Below are 20,713 nucleotides of genomic sequence, written 5' to 3'. Positions count from 1 at the left end.
TGTTTTTAACTCTATGTTCCATAGCAGTTTCTTCTGACCCAGATACACATGAACGACCCTGAGGCTAAAAGTTAGGGTGGGGAAGAAGGGAAGGGAGGGGAGGAAACAACAACAAACAAAACCACATACACACACACTTACTATTATGGGAATTTTCTCTTTGGGTTTTGCTAGCTGCTTTGCCAACAGATACTGTTCCATCCCGGGTTTTGCAAATCCAGGAAATCTAGTCAAATAAACCAAGCAATCAGTTTACTCTTCATTCCCCCTCCTTTGACTTATGCAGAATTCCCAGCCACTAAGTAAACAAATCTCAGCACTTCTCAAGTATAGAGAAGAACTATCCTACGTGAAATCTGTGCTAAATGTGGATTTAACAGCTAGCAATTTGCCCCCCAAAAAGCAGAAAAGCTTAAGCTACTAACCTCCAGCTTGTATTTGTGTAATACAGGCCTCTTACAGTGCACAGTAGCTATTAGTGCTTGCAGCCCATCAGAGCAAACATGACAACAGGACATGTAGCAATATCTGCCACTCCATCAGAGCCCACTCCCTGCAGGGACATACACACACACACACACACACACACTCCTCCCTATTCCAGATGATGAGGATTCAATCATCTGAGAGAACAATGAATTATACATTATTAAGTGCTTCTAAACATGAGTGAGGTTAAATAATTTATCTACCAATAAAAACAACACACCACCACAAAACACCACCACAAAACACAAACTGATGAACAAAGTCTGTCTCTGCATGACAAGTCCTTAAGTTCAGTTACATACCTGAGGAGACAGTTATTCTACTATCATTTTCTGTTCTTTCACTCATTTTAAGATTACTACACAGTAGCTTCTCAGACTAATAATAGTTGTAGAATAAACAAATCTTAAGTTATAATACTAGTATAACCCAGACAAAGCTTCGTCCTGTTGTAACTTTTTTGTTTTTGTTTTTAATTTTAATCTACCAATCACAGGGGCGGCCGGGGGGGGGATAAAAAAAATTAATTAATTAATTAATTAGAAAGAAAGAAAGAAAAAAAGCAAGCTTCCTGTGACTCAAGGATCAGCCTGGGCTGATGCACCAACACAGGAGAGCAGAACTGTCTCCTACTTCTAGCAACTCAAATTGGCAGTGAACTCTGGGGCGGCACAGCTGATCAGCTTTGCTATATGGACAAGCCTCCATCACCTTTCACTAAGCACAGAGTGCTAAAGAGAGCTAAATTTTAAAAAATAGTAGGACCAGAAGTTTAGCCACTTTAAAAACATCATTTGACTGTATGTTATGCCTCCAAAAATATACAATTATGTCATGTACTCCAGGCCGTTCATGGATTTATCTTCTCCAATCACTTAGGGACAATGCTGAACTACAAATCCATCTCCACTTTTACCCCAAACCTGTAATATTTCCATTGCATATTTCAAGTAGGTTGAATGGGAACACACTTTCACAACTCAAATTCCAATTCTCTTCAGTGTATACACATTTGTCCCACATTACTTGTTAAGTGGCAACTTCATAGCAGCTGCACGAGAGTTTGCACGCTGGGGCCCCCCAGCCTCTGATGGCTCAGTCTCCTTGTAACCAAGATAAGATGGTGCAGTTGATTTTGGGTCATCCCAGTCATCATCCCAATCATCGTCGTCAGCAGCTGCTGCAGTAAAGAAGAGGAAAAAAGAGAAAAATTAGATGTTTCCTCTTTACAGAGAGGAAGCAGCCACCTCAGCACTCTCACACAAATAATCAATAGGGTGAAGATATTAAGCACTAGTTCAGCCTCGTATTTTTTGATTCTTCAACAGTTATTCCCTCTCCTACCCTTCCAAAACATGGCTTACAAAACACTACACTAGAAATCCACTGAGGGGAAAAAAAAAATGCTGGTGTGTTAAAACAAATTCAATGGTGTTCTGTATTCATACAGTCCAGGTTAGCAATCTCCAGATATAAGTTCTCTTCATTTAGGCCTTACCACAAAACAGTGAGGAAGCCTTCTGAAAGGCTAGCCAGTCCTTCAAATCCAGAGATTAGAGCCTACCTCATCATAGGCCTGAGGGCACAAGTTTAAGGGTGTACATTTGCAGAGTTCTTGTCATGCATGTTGAACATGCCTGGGAATTGATCATTTATGCACAGACTGGCTTGCCAAGTCTCCATACAGGTTTGAGGTGTATGTTACTGTAGATCACCTGAACTTTTTTCTAATTAAAAAAACCAATACTTTAGTAGCCTGTTTACCTGTGTGGCAGTTTGCTACTAGTAAGGTTTTTGGTTTTATAAATCATATTCTGTAGTTAAGAAAGGTTAGGCAGTTCCCACATCTATTGCTCACCTATTCTAATGTATTCAAAAATAAGAGCATTATCACACCTGGTCCTTGATATGCCTGTGGATGACCAAATGCTGCTGCTTCCCAGTTATTTGAAGCACTGTTTCTCTGCCCCACTGCGCTTTCAGGTTTTGTTGCCCAGCTATCACCAGCGTTTCCATTATCCCAGTTTCCAGGCTTCCCAGCGTTCCAGCTTGACCAAGGATCGCTGGCATTGTTTACCTACATTATAGGAGACAAATTGGAGACAAAACTGAAGAAAATTCTGAAGAGAACAGAGATGATATACTTTCTTCTTGGAGCCTTTGCTCCTCTGCTGATAGGCTATAAGTCTGCATTCAGCACTTGACTGGTTTGGTTTAGGAGCAGTAGCTAAATCTCAAGTTCCCAGCTACACAGCTCTTCTAAATGCAGTAAGCACCTCAAAGGCCTGATTAACTTTTTCAATAAACTGACACTAGTACGTACTGGTAATAGTGTTCCATTTCCTTAGGGAAAGGAAATTCTTTGTTCCAACAACGTTATAAAGCACTCACCTACAGTAATTATTTTACATTAACACCAGAAGTATGGTGCATGCGAACCATCACACACACAAAACCACACGCTAATTTGCACAGTCAGAAGTCAAGGACTAAGACTTTATTGAATGCTCTATTTTACTAAAGTCAGATTAGTGGCTTCATTAGAAGCAAATCATAAGTTTCCCACCCACATCCTCACTACCAGTGTGACAGTTCAGGCGTGGGGCCCAGTAACCTGCTTGGCTTCCTTGCCAGGGGTTACCTCATTTACAGCAGAGATGAGGGAAGGAAGCAAGCATCTCTGAGGGAACAGAGTCCGGCATCTCCCTGTAAACCTACTCCCTCAGCATAAGCTTCTGACAAAAGGTAATCATGTTTACCCTTCTGCTGACGCTGCTGTGGAGGCAGAAATCTCAGGGAAAGAGTGTACGGCAAACACGTCTCAAACTACTGCATCAGTTTGTCAAAGTTTATCTGTCAGTACATTGGATAATAGCTTAGCATCCTGCTTGGCTCTTTCTGCTTTTAACACTACACTTTGACAAAGCATTGACTAGTTGAGTGTACTCCACTCCAAACACTTTTAGCACAGAGACTAGCTGGCAGCAACGAAAAAACAACAAATCAAAACCCACACACCCAAAGCGTAGAAGGAAGGAGGAAGAGAAGGGGAATGAAAGCAAACAAAGTCTACAAAGCTTGTCTTGTTCAGCAAAGGGAGAAATTCTGAGTTTTGCAAAAAGAAAAAACCTCAAGACCTACAGAAGTCAGTGTGTTATCCCTATCATGCAGCAGCATCTCAAAAAAGGTAAATCTAATAGAAATTAATTGCTATTAGAGGATAAGATTCCATGAAGTTTAGAGCATTTGCTAGAACAGAACATTTAAAAAAAACTCACTGAAATCCAAGTTATTCTTCTCAAACACTGCACAAGAGTTGAATGATTGTTTCTTCCACACAAAAAACCCCCCCAAAACCCAACACACCACACACATACACACACTGTGAGTCCACATTTTATCCCCCCACCCCCACCCCAAATTTTCCAACTCTTATTTCAGCTTACAGACAAGTCTATTTCTCTACAAAAACTGAATAAGATCTGGTTCACTACATGGATTTGAAGCATTCTCTTGTAAGCAAAAAGAGCAAAAAACCTGGTTTGTGCAACAAATAAGCGTTCAGAAGGTAAAAACTGCAAGTGTTTTCTGGCATTCAATCCATTTAAGACAAAAAACAACTACTTTTACAGATTTTTAAATTTAAGACTGCAGTTATGATTTTCCTTTAGATTCTTTGATGCTACCAAATGTCAAAACAGTCCTAACAGTAAGAACACCACATTTTTCCACGACTTACTGGAAAAATGAATATCTTTTTCTAACAGACAGCTGTAATTATGCCGACACATTACTGTTCTACAAATTTAGTTCTTTAAGCTAATAATTTAGCTCTGCTAAAGAGCTCTGCTTTAATTTTTTCCAAAAATAGTCTTCTTACAGCCAGACTTCACAGGCAAGATCAAACCTCTGCAAGAACCAAAAACACTTGAGACCTATACTGTTGAAATCATATGGCAGCAGCTCTTTATGCCCAGAGTCAGGTAACTCAGTTGGATGCATGCAAATGAGACTTCCCCAGGAGCTGGAGGTGAAAGCCAAGCCTCCGCAGGGTGGGGAATCACCATTCAGAAGACTACTGAGAAATAAGCAAACCAGAGCTCAGCAGGCATCTCTAGGGCCTGATGGAGAGAGAGGGATTACATGGACAGCTTCTAGATAGATGAAGGTTTGGGTTTTTTTGAGGAATAAACTGATCTAAGAATACTCTCTTGGGGAACCAAGGTCAACTGCTGAGGTCTACTTAATTCTTGGACAGCTGACACACAGGACTACTCTTGTGCATTACAAAGAAGTTGCCAGTAGCTTACAGGGCGTCAGTCTGTTCTTCCTAGGATGTTCACCTGATATGAGATTACATAATGAGAAAAAAAAAAGTCATACATGCCATGAGAGTTTAACATCTTTGCTAAAGGAAAATGCATACATATGGGAAAGAATGTGCCTACTCCTAACTTAACTTAGAGCACCTAGAAAAGAAGAGTTTGCATAACATTCATTTGCATATACTTCTGCAATGCATGTTGTGCTGACAACTCGCAAATGGAAGTCCCAAAGTGGGATGATTGCCAGAAGGCTGAGTAAAGTTTTCCTCTCCTCAGTTCATGTGAAACCTGGTACATGAGTGGGTAGCAAAGAAAGCTTAAGATCTGCCGCAAAACAAGGGGTAGGCAATAATACTGGTTGCGCTACTAAAAAGAATGACTGTCAAGAGACATCACCTCGAAACTTAAAGACAGCTGCCGATACACATGTTGTACAGTGATGTACAGCAAGGGGAAGTGAATTACTTGAACTGTTCTTTGTAACTAATCCATCTTTCTTCAAATATTTGCCTACGTACATGCACACTGTGGACAAGTGGCAGCCAAAAATCACCTGGAGAAGGATGCAGGAATCCAAAATCCTCAAGTTCCCATAACACTATGGAGGCCTCAGTAGAGACACAGCATTTGTTAAAAGAGTAATCACAGCCCCATTCAGCACCTCTGCAGATCTCAACAGCTGGCAAATTCCATTAAGCCACTATTCGGTGGCTGAGCTCTGGTTGAATGAGCCCTAATTAAACCAGAAAGTATTTTGTAAGTGATTAAATTACATTCTCACACCTTTGCTTTTCCAGTAACTGAAACTGAGAATCTTCTGAATCACTCTTTAGTCAGCACAAAAAGATGAAGAGTCCTTTCAAAAACTTCTTCAGTCAATGTAACTTGACAAAGCACACCTAACATCTAAGTATGCAAAGCAATCCTCAAATGTAAATCCACAAGAAGAAAATGCCATACCATACATACTTTAGAAACTAATCAACCTCCAAATGAAAGGCTGTCTCTCTTCCCTCCTTGAGCACAAACACAAGTACTTGGTTTTCTGTACTTTTTCCAGTTTCATTCCTATTTTCTTACCTGTGAGGTTATTCATAGTCTAAGTGGGCTAGAGCCTGCATTGCATCTGCACAGTGCAAGCACAGGATTTCCATCTATTGACTCCCGATTCAACTCTAAAGTCATGTTTGAGGCAGAGAATGGTCTTTTTGGAAAGATACATAATTTGAACTCGAACAAAGAATAGATATCAATGATCGGGGCGGGGGCAAATCATATCTATTGCAAGATCATTCCAGAGGTCACCCTCACTGCTTAAAGGAAGTGATCTTTCAATTCAAGTTTGCTTAGTTTCAACTTTCAGCCACTAAAAAACCCTGCATACATTTGTTCAAGGAGCTCAGACTTCTGTTTTTGTCACCCAGGCAGGCACAAGTAAATGGCAATCAAGTCACATCTTGATATCCTCAAAGAGGACGTAAGGAGGGTTTCTTGAATCTTCATTATAAATGCACTTTTGCCACTGTAACTATCCTCGTCTTCTCTTGAGCTGACTTCAGTCCCTAATGGTTTTGTCTTGAAACACAGATGAGAAATTTCAGACAGTTTTCCAAGGAGCAGTCACACCAATACCAAAAATGGATGACAACTCCCTATTCCTCTGATGTTCTCTTCCAGACATCCCAGGATCAAGTTATAAAGATTAAACAAAGTTTCCACCTTTATCCTTTCTTTGTGGGAGAAGCACCATCTATTTTTGTTGTATAACAGACTACAGAGTTTTCACCTTTTTGCCCTTCTTGGGGGAGGAGTTGAAGGTGACAACCACCAAGGCTTTTCAGATTACCAGTCCAAATGACAAATGCCAAAGCTTACTGCTTAAAATAAGAAGTGCTCAGTGAACAATGAAAAAAAAAAATTAAAGCAGAAGATAAAGAATATACTGCACTAAACTTCCTGCTGTTGAGTGTGGGGAGTGTTGGGGGGGGGGGGGGGAAATCAGTGCAACATATGAATGCCACATGTCTCAGGTCACTGTAAGCACACATGCAAGTGGAAACACTCATACAAGAGCTGACAAGACTGTCACCATCACCAAATTAAAATATTCTGGTAATAACTGGTCAATGGCAAACTGCTAGACCATGATGCAACTCACAAAACAAGAAGGCAAATAAAAACAAAGCTATAAGAGAAAGAGCATGCAAGCACTGTAAATTACAAGACACTATTTTAGAAGTAGTCAGATTTTGCCTGAGGCTACAAGAACATTATGAAGAGCGACAGAAGCACTGCAGTTAACAACTTGCTGCCTGTCACTTGAGCTTTTGCATTCCATTAGAGGACACATGGAGACACACACACACACACACACACACACACACTCTCTCTAGATTTTATTTATCTTATAAAATCTTAAGACAGTTCTGTAATTTGAATTGGTACAACCACTCATACGTCTTTTTTTTTTAAATAAATATGTAAATGCAATGCATTTCAAAGCGAGCAAGCCTCTGTTTCCACTATTTTATAGCACTGATTGCCTGGAATTTTTGTTAAACAGGAGTTGGTCACAAATTCCTTTTACAGGTCTGAGTGCAATTTTGTGACTTAGATGGGGGGGGGGGGGGAAGAGTTGCTTTCAGGCTACACTTAAGAATGGAGGATGTTATATTGTCATAATATGTAACGAGAACTGGAAGTTACTAATCATGAAAGCAGCAAGTCAAAATAAAACACTTCAGGTATTTTTGTGACTTCTGAAAAACAGTTTCACCCACAACTAGTTTTGCTTGTACTTCTATTTAGACACCTTTTATGCTATGCCAATATAGATTATTTATGCACAGAGTAACTTTACATTTAATCCTATAATATTTAATTATGTATGTTTGTAAACATACATATTTATGCAGAGTTATGGAAGCAATAATTTTTAAAATCCATAATCAGTTACAGTTATTGCAACCTCCAGGGTGAACCTACCTGCATATATTTTATGATAAGGTATTTTAGCATACTGGTTTAACAAGACAGACTGGACCCAAGCAAACATATGAGTCATGCATGCCCCATGACAATACTTCTACCTTACTACAGGTATGTAGCGATGACAAAGCACAGGAACGCTGTTGCAGGATTGCAGTAATTGATGCAAGTCATAACTTTCACAGAAGTGGAATAGTGTATTTGTATTATGAGCACTATATTTATTTTCTTCAGTCTTAGCATTTACTGCTGTTTATAGTATTTCCACACAGTGTGGGGGAGGGCAAGTACACAAATTTAACAACTACAATTTGTCTTTTCAACATTAAGCTGCAACTAGTAGAAGAGAATCAAAGTAAAGCTCTGGGAATAGCTTTCTTAGTGTTTTCCTTGTGCATGTTCAGCACTGTGTCTACACACCAGGTAACTTACCAGTTGTCTCAGCTCCTGCACACCAAACTAGGAGTTTTCACTAGTCCCAGTCTTCTGAAGGGAAAGGATTTTCTATACATAAGGTAGCCTGTTTATTTAGATACCCTTCAACAACTGTGTAGCAGCTTTACTTGTTTCACTGAGGGAGAAACTATCTTGAGTTATTTCACATTTACCACTGGGCAATAAAATATGAACATAATAAGATTCTGTTAGCAGCTCCTTGTACCTACTCATGGACCCTTACTGGTCAGCCCACAACACAACCGAAAACATTTAATGATTAGGTTTATTAAAGTTACACAGGAATTAACCAATACAAATCCACAATTCACAAAAACATGAACTTGCAGGATACACATTTTATCCGGAACCAAGAGCTGTACAGTCATATTTATACAGAAGTAGTTTTGGGCATGATCAGAGAATCATTGTCAAAAAAAGGGAACAAACTCCTCTATGAATGCAACTTACAGTCAGCAAGAAGTATTTTTATAGCTAAAGAGCTGTAGATGTGGCTTTACAGTACTTATGTTGACATAACGGGTGATCCACTTCCAACCTGAAACAGGCAGTATTCAAAAAAATTTTTTTTGAATTTCATTATGCATTTGTATTTAATACTAGGTTTTTGTTCTTTGGAAAATAGCTAGATTTTAAGCTACAAGGAGAAGGGAGGAAAAAACCTGCATACTAAAATACATAGTATATAGAAGCCTATGCCGTTTCTATCATATGTGCAAACACACGTTATAAAGGCTGTAAGTAACCTGACTACCTTATGATTATTGTACATACTGTTTGTTTACAGACCACTGATGAAACTACTGTACATCTTAAAAAAAAAAAAGGCTTGGCCTCTCAGTAAGATGACTACTTTGGTCTAGTGTAATTAGTCAAATATACACCATTTTTTTAAAATGGAATAATCCAGTAGGGTAATATTTGTTCACATCTTTTAAAACATTTTAAAGTTAAATAAATGAAAAGCCACCATAAGTTGTGGTTCAGAACAGATGCAGATCATTACTGCTAAAATAGTTGTTTATGAAGCTGGAGCACATGCAAAATAAACACAAGCACATCTGACTCAAGAAGCACTATTCTGGATCACCTAAGTGCAGGCTCTCCCAAAACAGTTAGAGGAAACTACCTGGAATAAATATTAGACAAAGCTTGTATTTCTATACATACTCCAACTACCAACTCCCCAATTACCAACAGAATACCATCAAGCTAGCAGTCTCTTGCTCACTCACAGTAAGAAGGAAGCACTATTAAATAAAAGTGAATAGCAGGATATCAGTTGTTGTTACAGCTCCTGGAAGCAGCTCAGAGTCAGAGAAATAATTGGGGGGGGGGGGGCGGGGAGAGGGAGGCCACTGTTATCTTTCAGAGATGAGAAGTTTTCCCTTCAGTGTATTTCAAGATAATTTACATTCATTTCAGTGCCATTATTGTCAGTGTTACTTTAATAACAGAATAGTTTATAGGTAAGTTATTGAACTGTATATATGCAATTACAATGAATAATAAAAACAAAAACAACAAAAATTTAAGAGTTGATACACTTGCTCACTGGTTGGCCCAAATGGCAGTCTAAAATTAGCGGCCTGCATCGCCATGCACAGGAGCGATGGTTTGACTGAGAAGGAAGATTTCCTATTCCCTTCACTGCCTTCCTCCACGGCTACAGGGTCAAAACTGCTTGGCCCTGCTGTGGGGCCAGGACTGTGGCCCCTGCCTTTGGCAGCTAAGGGTTACTTAGTTATTATTTTTTGACTAATTTTTTTTTTTTTAAAAAAAAGATCAGATGCTACACCTGCCCATAACATTTGTGGTTTAACATCACATTCTCCTATCTGTTCTTCCTCTTCTCTATTTTGAGTGTAAAAAAAGGTCACACAAACAAGGGAAAAACTGACTAAACTGTAGTTAACTTCACTGCTTCCTCTGACTGACTGCTTCTATCCCCCTACAGGCAGCTCTTTGAAATACCCACCTCTTCCTGGCTATATGGGTACGAGTTGATTAAGTCTCTAAAAGAGTGGTTGACCAAGAGCTTTACCAAAATGCTGATTGCTGGGACACAACTTAAGGAAGGAACTGCGGAAAAGAAGAAGATTGAACTGCCAAGGGTCATGTTGACTATTTCCCTTCTCTTTAGGGAGCGTATTTGTGCCCCCTGTGTATTGCCACTTCACATCTGTGGCAATGCCAGATTTGGTACATCACCAAAAGTCTCGCTGTGGCCACTGTATCCTTTTCAGTGAAAAAAAAGGAAGTAAGAGCAGCTGCCTTTCGGTTATTGCTTATTATTTTTTTTCCAGGAGATGATTTACTAATCAGACACCTTCTTATGAAAGGATAGAAAGGAGCAGGACAGTGATTTAGCTGATGATCTTTCTGTGACACACACACACAAAACAAACAACCCCCCTCCACCAAAAAACAAAACAAAACAAAAAAAAACAGTCAATCAATCTGGAGTTGTAGAGTGGGAAACCAAAGGCCTCCAGCACATCTGAAAAGCAAAGGAGTTGGGAGGCAGGTAGGTAGAATGAAGTTTCATTTTGAGAGAGAGAGAAGCATGCATAGGAACTGATCTGGGAAAATCGTAATGGTTTAGGGTCCTGTACTGCAAGCAGCACTGCTACTTAACGAAAATCAGTCTCCCTCCAGATCTATCAGGGCATGTCAAGATAGGGATAGGATAAAACGTTGCCATTTAAGAGTGCTGTTCTTACTCAGTGCACCACAATACACCTATAAACACTGTAGTTCCTACTACGCTGGCCCCTCTATCACCAGCTCTATTTTAACACCTTATTCATGGTTTTCCTATGCTCTCTATAGCCCTGATCACACAAGTTTCATTTATAGATGAAATGCTTTGTGCATTGATCCAGTCACTCACTAAGACACTTGAAAACAGTAAGTCAACCGCTTGCAACTGTGCATCTGAATCTAAAGTGCCTGACTTAACTCATGGTGAACCATAAATGTTAACAGAACCACATGCAAATACATTTAGGAACAAGGAACATGGGTCATACCCACAAAGCAGAAGATTGTGTTCTCATAAGCAGTGGCTCTAATGAGAGGCTAATACTTGTAGGAGACTAGCAACTCAGTACGGCCTCTCAGTGCAACTCTAGGACTAGAGCCAATGCAATCCTCCAGGGTAGCAGTTTTCCATACACCAGAACGGAACATTTAACCTCTGCATTTGGCATCACGAGAGGTACACGGGAGTGATGCATACGACTGATACCTCCGTTTCACAAATAAGTCAGAACAAAGCTTTGCTGAGAACAGAAAAAAGTGTCTTGCGTCAAGAAAGCAAACAGGCTGAGGTGTTTTTTGTTGTTGTTTAAAGTCAAGAGGATGACCAACCATGAAATTTTTGCAAGGACAAAATACCATACACTAGAGAACTCTGATCTGGTAGAGAAAGACAAAGACAGCTGGAAGCTGAACCCAGACTGCTCAATATACAAATTAAGTCACAAGTTATTAGCAACAAGCCACTGGAATAAGCTACCAGATTGACAAACTCCAGTCCTGTTAACTCTTCACTCGCCTGTCAATTGATATGCAAAAGAACTGATAGCACAAGAGCTAACGTGCACAAAGCTGTTGAACAGAGGACTTAACAGAACTAAAGTTGTCTACCAACCGATATGCGCAAGGACTGATATGCGCAAGGCTGCGGAATGGCAGCATTAACAAGCCTGAAGAAGTCTGCCACCTGGAATCTGCAAGGACCCCCGGGGAGGGAAGAAGCAATACGGAGGTGTTGTGGTCTTGCCTCGCTAGCAGGGTCCTCCCGAGCAGACAAACAGACAGTCCTGTGATTGCGAAACTTGCTAAAAGTCAGCAAAAGCAGTGTTTGCCCAGAGCCCCAGCCGTATAAAGAGAGACTTGGGAGCTAGGAGAGTTTGAGCAGGGACAGGAACGTGACCTGACCATCCTCTCCGGCTGGACCGTGAGCATCCCCCCCCCCCTTTTCCTGGGACGCTGGGTTAAGGTAACTCCTCGAGGTTGAGAGCCCTCTCACTAGGAGAGTGAACAAGCTGGCTTTCAAGTAGGGCTAAGCAGTGCTTCCAATTAATAGCGCAGTAATTGACGGTTTCAAGTTATCCTTTCTAAATTAGTAATCGCATTATTTTAATGGATGTTACTAATCCAAGAACTTGTGTGAGGAAATAAATTTTTTTATTATTATTATATTAGTCTCAGTTGTTGCTATCGAACCTTCATAGCATGACAGTGCAACACAGATAAACATCAGAAGCTGAAGAAACCAGTCTTCAAATCAAGATCTGCTGCTTTTCTAGAAAATATATAACCAAACAGCAGTTACTGGCTCAATTACAGGACAACTGCGGAAAACAAATCACCTGAGACAAAATCTTGACCGTGTAACAGTATGGTTCCTGATATGGGGGAGGAGGAGGGGGAAAACATGCTTAGCAGCCTGCAGCAATTTCTATTAGCTTCCCCCAAATCTTGCGTGGACTTGGCTGCATCCAGGTGCACACTCTCCTTCTCTTTCTTGTATTAATATTAGCAGTATAGTACTGCTGCAGTACACTGTGGTACACCAGTTCTCCCAACTGCTTCACACAGAATTGATGGATAATGGAGAGGAGTAAGACCCTGATAAGGATACGGAACTGATACAGAAGATTCAAGCTTTTCACGTGAAGTTACTGTATTCCAACATCTGTTATGAAGAAACTGCAAACTGTGTATATTACAGGGCCAATATACTGCTGATCCTTATTAAATTACAGTTTATGCCAGGTGATATTAAGTGTCCATATTTTACATTTTTCCAGCTCCCTCCCCCAAAGTACACCTTTCAGAACTAGATTGACATAGCAATTCTCTATTATTTAGAACAGAACAGATACATTTATTTTAATTTTTCCTCCTGTGTAGGCAAGAGGGCTTTTCTGCCCTCCTCCAGGCATACAAGTACCTTGTGTTAAGCACTGACCAAGTTCTAATAGATACCTGTGCTACCATTCAAAGTATTCTATATTTATTTTGCTGCAAGTAATTCCTCCTAGGTTAAATTACATTATACTTTTCTCTTTCTTCATAAAGAGAACAGTATTCAGATTTGACAGAAGTAAGTGCTGCAAGTATTTCAAGCTTCCGCAGCCTTAAAGTTTCCCTAAAAAAAACTCCATAGAAGGAAACAAAATTGGGGCAGGGGTAACAAACAAAGCAAAAGAGATGAAATTTCCGCTCTACCTTCAAAATTCCTATGAATTTTACTGAGGTAGAATGAACTCAAGTAGAATGAACAAAAAAGTCAATGCTTTTGGATCTCTAACCCAAGAGGTAGTTCAAGAGCTCTGTGTTTAACCCAAATATTCAGCTGGGCCTTAATAAAGAAAAAAAATAATAAAAAAATATATAAATACACACACACACTTTGTTGATCAACAATGAGACAGTCACAGTGAGGTCTGGAGTTCTGAATATGCACACAGACAGAGCTGTTCAGGAGCCAAAGAAAAGATGCATTAATATCATGCCTTGGCCTGGAGCATGATGAAGCATTTCCAGGCACCACAGGAAACTTCCCCCCACTCCACCCTCTCAAACTTTATTATACAGTAGCAACAATGCAAACTGTACGTGATCACTGAAGCACAGCTAGAATCTTTTAGTTTGAAGCTAGGCAATCCTTGTATAACTCCTGACAGCTGAATACAAGCAGGCATAAACCAAACACTACACAGTGAAAGAACTGTTGTATCCACTGTCACACAAAAATATACCATATATAGTTCAAGAGAGATCTCTGTCCATCTTAAAGTCCTGCAACGCAAATTACAGTTAAGAAAACTAGTAGCTGATTTTTAAGTGCTCCACAAATTAGGAGTGCATCTCCAGCTGCTATGATGAGTAAAGCATTTACTTTTCAACATTTGTGACCTCTACATGCTGCTGTTAGAAAAAGCAAGTTTTGTTCTTCTGTTGACCTCTGGTCGTTAAAGTGTTTAAGTGTTCCTGCATGTGGTATATGTTGCAGTCTGAAGACCATAATAAACAGCTTGTGTTTAAGATAACATAAGTCTTCCTATATCTAACCTGAAACTAGATACTTACTACTAGATACTTAGTAAACTGACACACTGGACAAAAAGAAAAAAGGAAGGAATGAAAAAAAAACAAAATAAAACATATCCTTCCAGCAAAACCAAAGTCAACCACTCCTTCAACTGACCAGAGACTATGCAGGAACTTGCTTCATCACCCACTGTGCCTGAAAAACCTGCAGACATACCTGATTGTTGCTCTTAGCAGCTGAGTTAGTCTGAGCTGTATTTGAAGAGAGGGAATCAAAAAAGGCTTGGTCAGCTAATGAGTTACCACAAGTAATTCCATCTTTTGCACCTTCATTTATAATCTGAAATAGAAAAAGTTGTTGTAAAACATTTGCCATGCTCCCATTAACCAAACTGCACTGATTATCTTGTATAATCATCCTAACATGCTTGTCACTAGACATTAAGATTCTATGACAATTCTACATCAAGGGTTGTATATGCCATTTTTGAACTCAAATTCAATTGTACCTTCCACTAGAAGTTGTGGAATAATGTGGAGGATTTATCTTCATAACAGATGGAATTGGTTTACACTATCACAGTGCAACATGGAAAACCTGTGGCAGTGAACACCCATCCATAAACTCGCTATGGATTAACAGGGATGTTAATATAACTGCTTGGAAACTGAGAGGATCCATTTGGGACCAGTTTGGAGAGCCAAAAAACTACCAGACCATGAGCTCACACTAACTGAAAGGGGGGGCGGGAAGGACAACAACAGAAAAGCACTACCACACACCCACAAGATTATGCCAGCCAGCAATACCCTCCTGCCCTATACACTTTAACAAAAAAAAAAAAAACCCAAACAAACCAACCCCAAAAAAACATAGTACTGGAAAAAGAGGCAACAAGCCTTAAGAGGAGATTGCAAAAATCACAGCCAGAAGTCTTGACTGAGCTGCCAGCCTGCAGACTTACCAATACTGGGCCCCCCAAGAAAGAATGAATTAGAGTTCAAGAATTACATTCAGCAACTCATTTCCACTCCCTCACCCAGGAATACCAGTCATTAAACAAACCAACACACACACACACACACACACACACACACACACACACACACACACACTGAGGAGTCAGCACTGGCCCCCAGGAACAAGATGGGGATGGGATGCTGTATCCTGAACCCCAGAGCTGGGGTTCCACTCCAGAGATTTATGAGCACATGGCAAGTCAGCCACAGCAACGTCAGTGTAGACTTTTATTACTCATTTCATTTTCACATCTGCATCCTCAGACAGGAAAACAAAACAGTTACTGGATCATGAGACCCCCCCAAAATCAGGAGGAAATTCAGAGTAGCCAACATTCACAGCTAACAAATTACCTGTATTCACTACAGCCAAGCTCCCTCTGCATTTCTTGGGAACCCACTAAGAAGCACAGTGGTTTTGAATGAGATGTTCGCACTGATCTCCAAAAATCACCTACAGTTGCTTTCATGAGATTAAGTACTCTGAGCTTTAATACTGCAAGTTTTAAGTTTGAGCAATAGAGTCTGATCAGCAAATCAGAGGGTGGCTTTTTCAGTAGTTTTGCTTTCTTAGAACTTAACACACTGCAGTCACTTACTTCAACGTAATCTGTTGGAACTAGTCCCCTCTCTCCTTGGCTGTTTTTTCCTTCTAACCAGCCTCCACCAACATCCTAAAAGAAAGGGGGGGGAAAAAGAAAAAAGTAATAATATGGAAGCAGTTTTGCAACGGATCCCACAGCATGCTTTAAACAATTCTGGAGGAAGCACCGTCTTGCTTTCAAATGCAAATTGCAATGTTTGAAAGACAGTTATGACTGTATGACCATGAACAAATTCACTTAAATCTGCTGAAGCAGCAGAGACTCATTTAAAAAGAGAACATTGACCCATGCATGTTTCACATGGCTACTGTGGACTTTAGTTTTAACAAGCAAGAGGAAAAGAAGCTCGATTTTCAGCACTTTTGATTGTTCATGCAACCACAGTCAATTTTTTGAGCACAGACTGCATCAAAACACACAAGGTTATTAGTGTGCTGCTTCCAAAGGACTCATTCAACAGACAAAGAAAGAAGACTCAAGGAATGAAGTTATTGGTAATGTCTGTAGAACTGCTGCTTCGCTTGCTGAAGGTGCAGCAGTGTCTGGTGAGCAGGAGCCGTGACCCACAAAAACATTAAGGATAATCTCAAAGTTGAGAGGCACATGCCAGACAAGAAAGAATATCTCCAGGTCTTCTGTATAAATCTAATATCACACTGGTAGGTCTCATGCTATTTGTTTGGAAAGACCTAGCACACTGCAGCCTTAATCTCAGTGGGGCAACCTCTTATTGCTTGTTTTAGGCAACACAGACGTACATTTTATATGCTAAAAAGCCTTGCAGACCTTTACAATTAAGCAAAGTCAATGCCAGGACAACATTATCTGGAATAAGCCAGTTCTGCCTGAAGTCCAGTTGTTCCTTGAACACATAGTTACATATCAAGCTCATTAACAGCCGAGAATTGGAACCACCTATGCTGGACAGCAGTTACTGAACTTCAGGATATCTTGATTTACTTTGTAATGGATATATTGGTTTTACTTTGTAACAGATATATTGGTTTAGGCACACTTTTATTCTTTCACTTAGAAATTCTGTGTAAGCCTCTACATAGCAAAAGAGAAGTCTGCTTATTAATTGACTATTTCAAACAGTAAAGTCAATCACTTATGGGAATAAGACTTCAGTTTGCTTTTTCTTATGTACCTAAAAGCTTACACTCAAGAACACAGAACAACTACACATCTCAGATCATAAATTCAACCAGCTTGGTTAATCTGCAAGTGTAATGACTTTTTGAGCCATAAGCCACATTTGCACCATTGCACTTTACAGTGGGCACCAATGACTTCATGACTTGAACTACTGCTGTCTGAACTTACCACACTGAAAATCAAGAGCCTTTGTGGCTATCTATCCCGCAGTTTCATCATGGATGGTATGAAATAAATACCTTTGTTGTTGTTGTTTTAAATATACTGCCTTATGAACTCACAAGAACTAGCTTAAAAGTGGTAAGCTATTTGTTTAGCCCTACTTATAACGCAAAACAACATTAATAAACTCCTTCACTTGGAAACAAACTGATCTGTTGTGTGGAATAGAGCAGTTAGTTAATTTTGTTGTTCCTTTAATCTTCATAAACTTTAAAGTGTTACTTCTGCTACAGCACAGCACCCTGTTCTTCAGGAAGGTGCTGGTTCTATTTAATATCTGCTTCAAATATTTGAATCGGTGCAACTTAAATGATCAGGACTATGGGTGATTACGCTCTTTAGAGACTTGGGATCTACAGACTAAACTAATTTCTTAAAGTTTCCTATACAAACAGATTAAACAAAAAAAATATCTTTATGCTAGATTATTTAAATTGTTCGCACACAAGAAAGCCTGAGCCATACTACTACAGAAAACTCAAAAGTTTGGTAACAAAAGTGTTAGTTTATTAATGTACGAACATTACAAAAGAATAAAAGCACATCCATCATAAATTAGCATGTCAAATGTCAATGCTCAAGAGTACTATTAATTTTAAGATTCCTTGACAGCATTATCTTAGTATTTTCCCTACTCCTCCCCTGCACCTTGTGTATATTGCTTTAATTGTGAAAGGACCACAGATTTACTAACAGATGCTGTGGTAAGTTCTCTGAACATACCAGTACCTTGGCATGCTAAAGTCATTAATTAAAAACCCAGAGAACCTTGAAGCAAGTCAGTGTGTCAGAATTATCATTTAAATGCAACTGGCAAGTATGCGAAAGATTACATACACCCCAAAAATGTGGGCCACTAACCAAGCAAAAGGACACCACATCCAGATGTAAAAGGTATCACCACCATTAGCTGCTTCCTCTGCCTTGGCAATATCCCATTTAGAGGGAGAAAAGTGCCGAGCAAAGAATTCTGAAGCGTGCAGGCACAGGCTAACAGGGCTGTGGAAGATGGCCTGTCCGCCAAAAATTGTGCTCATTACATTCGTTTCCACAACATTACTAGAAAATTCTATGTATTAATTTGTTTGCTACTGTGTCAGGGGAGGGTAGCCAGTGCTTTCTGCCCATATGTCACCCAACACCTCTTTTCTTCCAGTTGCTAGAAACAAGTCAGGACACTGCACTGAAGCCTTGTTTCCGTGCCATTTTTCTTACCGGGTTGGTAATTATGATGATCTCCCCTTCACTGACAGTCAGCTCGTTGTTTCCAGGCTCAGCAGCAAAGTCATACATAACACGAGCCTGTTTGTGGGAAAAAACAAAAACAAACAAAAAACCAGTAAGCCTTCCATCCTAATCAGAATAACTCTTAAACAGGAGAAGCAATACTAGGTATGGGAAAGGCCAACTGTACAAAGAGCAACAAAATGTGGGAAGCTAACATTTTCTAACTGAACACTGATGCAAACTTTACAAGATGAGTCTCCCCTGCAGAGCTTGTTAGAGATGACCAACATTTTCCGGGAGGATTCACAGTTTAAGACTGGCTGTTCTCTGCAGGGCCCAGGACTATCTGTATAACTTTTTCCAAGAGGAGAAGGAAATGCTTCTCACTTTAACAAACAGTCTAATAAATAATTCTAGAAGACATGTTCCAACTTCAATTCGGGTAAAGGAGGGTTTCATAAAGCAAGCAATTAAGAAAAGGAAATCAAAAGTTACTGCAGATTTAAGTAACCACTGCTGTATTTAGAAACACGTAAAATTGCATTTTGAGACTTTCTTTGCATACAGGATGAACTATGCAAATGCCTAACAAATAGTGAGAGTAGGCCTATTACATATTTGGGGGAAGGGGGAAGGAAAGTAGGGGATGACACTGCAAAAACATATCCTAATTTAAGTGTTTAGACACAATGGCTCTATTGGCTACTGACTACTATGATGCTATATTAAAAAAGAGGTACGTTTGAAGCACTGACAAAGTTGCCTAGCATTTAGGTAACAGTTCTGCTTCTTTATACAAGGAATTGTGGCATAGTACAAAATCATATTCCCAACCATCTTTCTGTTGTCTTCTATTAAATTCCCTCACTGATTTAAAAGTAAAGAAGGCTCTCAGGAAACACAAAGTAGCTAAATTTATTTTCTCACAAACTGTGAAAATGGATACAGAAGAGTATCTGACAAAAACTGCATATATTTTGCCCTGCAATCTTAAAGGAAAGTCTAAAATCAAGGTTTTAGCCTTCCATTGAGAGTGGCATATTAAATAAATTTCAAACCTGGGACCCAACAAGAGAGCAAGATACCCTTTACCTGTGCTTCTCTTCCCCTGAAATAAAACTCATTGCCCTACTAGGGCATATAAATAATAAAATACTGTATAATAATATAAATAATATAAGTATTATTTATACCCTCAAGTTTTCAAGTTAACCACTTGCTCCAGAAGTAACTAGCACATTATTTTGTTTGCTAGATGCCAATGCAGAAGTATCAGAGAGCTACAAAATGGAAAGCTAGACTACAGGTCAGGGAGTCCAAATAGCATTGCCTGTTAACATGTGTACATCTTCTAACAGTTGTAACAAGAAACTTTTGTTTTGGCTGCATAAGAAGAAACAAAACCATAAACTCTGTTCTTAAACCCAAGAGAGGAGAGAAAAACAAAAGTCTTCAGTAGCTTAAAGATTAGGAGAAAAGTAATTTCTTAAGAACAAAGGATTTGTGGTTGTATAGAAAGGCCTCTAAAAGCAATAATGTAGGTATTTTACAGGCCTGAAACCCACAGAAGGGACAACTAGGAAGAAAAACATTTCTCTGTCCTGGTACATCAGCAAAAAATGATGAAAAACTCAATATAGATTACATCATAGCTCCTATTTCCCCAACTCATATAGGATGAAGAGCTGCAGAAAGCTTATTTCAGGAAACACATTAACTCCCATAATACATATTGGAAGATGCAAGATTATGGCCTTGTTTTCACCACTGAGATGTAAGCTGTAGTTAGCTCATGGTGGGCATGGGTTCCTGCAGGGAAGGGGGCGGGGGGTGTGTGTGAAAAAATTGAGGGAGGGAGGGAGGGAAACAATCTTATAATAGCATTACTGTGTGAAGATAATGTCAGACAAGGCACACAGCAAATGAGGTCCTTCTTGCACTTGGAGGTCGGGGTAGGCTGGGAGGGGGAAAAAGGAGAATTGGAAATCGTTTTGCCATAAAGAGTATACAGTAAAATTACAGTAAAATTTCTGCTGTAAGCAAGTTATGCAAGAGGGGGAAAAAAAAACAAAGACATTTGTCATCAAGTCTTGCCTGTCTCAAAACTGCAGCTTGTTATGATCCCCACATAGACACTCCTTCCTCTGACATAAAACC

General features: G+C 39.6%; 1 protein-coding gene across 2 annotated transcripts in view; it reads right to left on the bottom strand.

Annotated features, from left to right (window-relative positions):
• The window catches only part of SNX9 (sorting nexin 9), a 63,005-nt gene that overhangs the window by 26,585 nt on the left and 15,707 nt on the right, over positions 1-20,713 (bottom strand). For both annotated transcript variants that reach the window (XM_067293604.1, XM_067293605.1), the window contains exons 2-7: positions 18,545-18,631; positions 15,944-16,018; positions 14,542-14,664; positions 2,386-2,566; positions 1,516-1,669; positions 142-226 (exon numbers count right to left, since the gene is read on the bottom strand). In XM_067293604.1, the coding sequence (XP_067149705.1) occupies positions 142-226; positions 1,516-1,669; positions 2,386-2,566; positions 14,542-14,664; positions 15,944-16,018; positions 18,545-18,631 (705 nt within the window). The remainder of the gene's footprint in view (positions 1-141; positions 227-1,515; positions 1,670-2,385; positions 2,567-14,541; positions 14,665-15,943; positions 16,019-18,544; positions 18,632-20,713) is intronic.

Source organism: Apteryx mantelli, chromosome 3 (genome assembly GCF_036417845.1).
Source record: "Apteryx mantelli isolate bAptMan1 chromosome 3, bAptMan1.hap1, whole genome shotgun sequence".
Lineage (NCBI taxonomy): Eukaryota > Metazoa > Chordata > Aves > Apterygiformes > Apterygidae > Apteryx > Apteryx mantelli.
Note: the sequence above shows the minus strand (reverse complement) of the source record. Positions and strands in the feature narration are given on the sequence as shown.